Source organism: Olea europaea, unplaced genomic scaffold (assembly GCF_002742605.1).
Source record: "Olea europaea var. sylvestris unplaced genomic scaffold, O_europaea_v1 scaffold9071, whole genome shotgun sequence".
In the NCBI taxonomy this organism is placed as follows: domain Eukaryota; kingdom Viridiplantae; phylum Streptophyta; class Magnoliopsida; order Lamiales; family Oleaceae; genus Olea; species Olea europaea.
In genome coordinates this window covers 2,546-5,632 of record NW_019267548.1, presented here as the reverse complement: position 1 = coordinate 5,632, position 3,087 = coordinate 2,546, and the positions used below count along the sequence as shown (strand labels likewise).

General features: G+C 32.6%; 1 protein-coding gene across 1 annotated transcript; it reads left to right on the top strand.

Moving 5' to 3' along the window:
- The first annotated feature begins 71 nt into the window (after nucleotides 1-71).
- Nucleotides 72-1,079, top strand: LOC111392246 (RNA polymerase II C-terminal domain phosphatase-like 4). The gene is made up of 3 exons (XM_023017533.1): nucleotides 72-346; nucleotides 428-466; nucleotides 590-1,079. Exons 1-3 carry the CDS (start codon nucleotides 191-193, stop codon nucleotides 896-898), a joined length of 504 nt encoding a protein of 167 aa, XP_022873301.1. The 5' UTR covers nucleotides 72-190; the 3' UTR covers nucleotides 899-1,079.
- Nucleotides 1,080-3,087: the final 2,008 nt, after the last annotated feature.

Here is a 3,087-nt window from a genome sequence, read left to right as displayed (position 1 = left end):
ATATAGCTTTTGACTCATATAGCAAATCAGTCTATCGCTGATAATTATTATTAAAATGATGTTTGCATTCAATAAAATCCGGATAATCATATCTATTCTTTGATTTGAGTCATCAACAGTATGTTACAATAATTAAAGTCGCCTTCTTTTGTTTTAGGTTTGGAAGGAGAACAAGGAGAACTTAATATTAATGGAAAGATATCATTTCTTTGCTTCAAGTTGTAAACAATTTGGCCTCAACTCCAATTCACTTGCAGAACTAAGAATTGATGAAAGTGAGACTGAGGGAGCTCTTGCTACTGTTCTTAAAGTTCTACAACGGATCCACAGTTTATTCTTTGGCTTGGTAAGCGATAGCGCGCAACACTTCAATTGTAACCGAATTTTTATTATCTGCTGTTGTACTGATTAGGATCTGGTCTTCCAGGAACACGAGGACAATCTAGAGAGCCAAGATGTGAGGCTGGTAAATTTTCCGTATAATGACTAAATTTACTGGTTCTGTTCAGTATTGTTGTCCTATATATTTTTTTCGTAGGCTTAATCAATTTGACTATCTTCTAACTGCGAATCATATTGATGATGACAGTTACTAAAAACTGTTCGTCAAGAAGTTTTAAAGGGTTGTGAAGTTATCTTCAGCTCTGATATCGCAACTACTTTCAAGGATGAACATCAGAGGCTATGGGAAATGGCAGAGCAACTTGGAGCTAGATGCTTGACAGAACTTGACTCCTCTGTAACGCATGTGGTGTCAATCGATGCAGGAACGCATGAGTCTTATTGGGCGATGCAAGAGAGTAAATTTTTGGTCCATCCAGGATGGATTGAAGCTGCCAAGTACACGTGGCAAAAGCAGCCTGAAGAAAACTTCCGTGTTAGTTTAAGCCAAAAATAAATGATTCGATAATTCTTCTAGGTTTAGTTCTGTAAATTTACACCTTTCGATTGATTTTGGTGCATCACTTTGAACGGAGTGGTGCTTCGTAGAGATTCATGCTTGTGCATATTGATTTTATAAAATGTAGAGTTTATGCTCTTACATATTGATCTGTTAAAATGGAGATTATGGCCCCGTTTGAATGACGTTCTTTAAAAAAAAAAAAAAAAAAAAAAAAAAAAAAAAAAAAAAAATTTTTAAAAAAAAAAAAAAAAAAAAAAAAAAAAAAAAAAAAATACATTTTTAAATAGTGATTTGACATTATTTTAACCAGGAGTAGAGTTAGGAATTAATGCTACGGGGAGCAAAAAATTTTAAAAATTTAATGTACAAATAAAATTTATATATAATAAAAAAAATTCATAATATAAATTACCTATTGTAATTGTACTCGGCGTTGTTTTATAGCATAAAATTCATCTATAATAGAATTTAAATCTAAATTCATACTAAATTCTCGTTCAATGTTTAGTGTTAAACAATTAGCAAGAAAACTATCATCCATTTTGTTATGAATTTTCGTCTCTAGATGTTTCATTGTTGAAAATGCTCGCTCCACAATTGTCGTTGAAATAGGTAGTGTCAGTATTAAACAAATCAATTTAGTCAAAATGATGTAATTTTTCGACCTTCTGCTTGCAGTCAATTCCCGACATAAATCAGAAAGTGTAGGTACTTGAAATCGAGGTTGAGAAATCACATCATTCTGATAATATTGTAACTCAACTTTCCAACAATAAATATCGTGCTGTGTAAAATTTTCAAGATAAAACTTCTCTTCAAGTGTGCAAATATTATCCATGTTTTTCAAATGAGAAAATGAGTTAATATATGAGACATCCCTAGCTGCATAAATCAATGTGAGTTGTAAACAATGGGCAAAACATTGGACATAGTATGCATATATGGACAATCTCTACGATATAATGCCTATAATCCATTCCAAGAACCACGCATATTATTAGCACCAATCATGCTCTTGACCTTTCATGTTTTGCACTTGAAGGTTGAAACAGACAAGAACATCAGAATTTTGATTCTTAAGATTTAATGAGGTAGTGTTACTAACAATTTTAATTGCCAAAAAAAAAAAAAAGTTCTTTCAAAATTCCACTACTACTCACAAACCTCAAGATAATGGCCATTTGATCTCTTAAAGATTCATCTCGTACTTCATCCACATGAATATTAAACTTTGCATCCCCAACTTCGTCACGAATTCTTTATCGTGCTCTATTGGCCATAATGTTCAAAATTTCTTTTGAATGTCTGGAAATGTGTATCAGTGTATGTAGCATTTTTGGGAGCATTGCCCAACACAACTTTTCCTACTTCAATATTCATTTTTCCAAATGCATTCACCAGTCCAATAAAATTTCCATGATTCAGTGAAGATGGAGATTCGTCATGGCCTCTAAAGGAACAACCTTGAAGTGCTAACCACCTAACACTCATAATAGTAGTCTTTAGACGTAAACGATTTTTCTATTTTTCCTCACTTGATACATAATGCATTACCTTGTCAATCTGTTGAGTTGGTTTTATTATATCTTCAGCTCTTCTCTTATAGCCATTATGAAACAATGAAGATGTTGTATCAATATGAATAAGAAATGCACATCTAGTTCCTTAGTTAACCTTCTTCCAACTATCAAATCCAATAGTAACCAATGATGAAATATTAGGTGGAGTACTATCATTGAGAAAAATGAAGCAATAAAAACTATATGTTTTATGTGTTGAAGGCGAATATTCCAACCAAGGAAACTGATTGTGCCAACATTCCTAAAATCAGCATTTTTTGCTTTCGACATTCTTTGCTCTGATACTCAAAAAGTTTTGGTTAACATTTAGATAGACCCACCTAATTTGATTGCGTTCCTTAAATGAATGTTCACATATTTGCTTTCTTTTTCCGGGGTCCTATTTAATAGAATCAGACGATTCCAAATTAAGATTGGAAGATGAAGGCCATTCAACTTTAGGGGATGAAATTAGAGGAATGGGCGCCGTAGGAATTAGAGAACCTAAGATTTGTTATTTTTTGAAATGAAAGACAACAAGGTTCTTCTTTTCTTGGAAGAAGGTCGATCTTCTCCCATATTAAATCTAAAAGCATAAAAATCAAAATGCTTCAATATCCCATA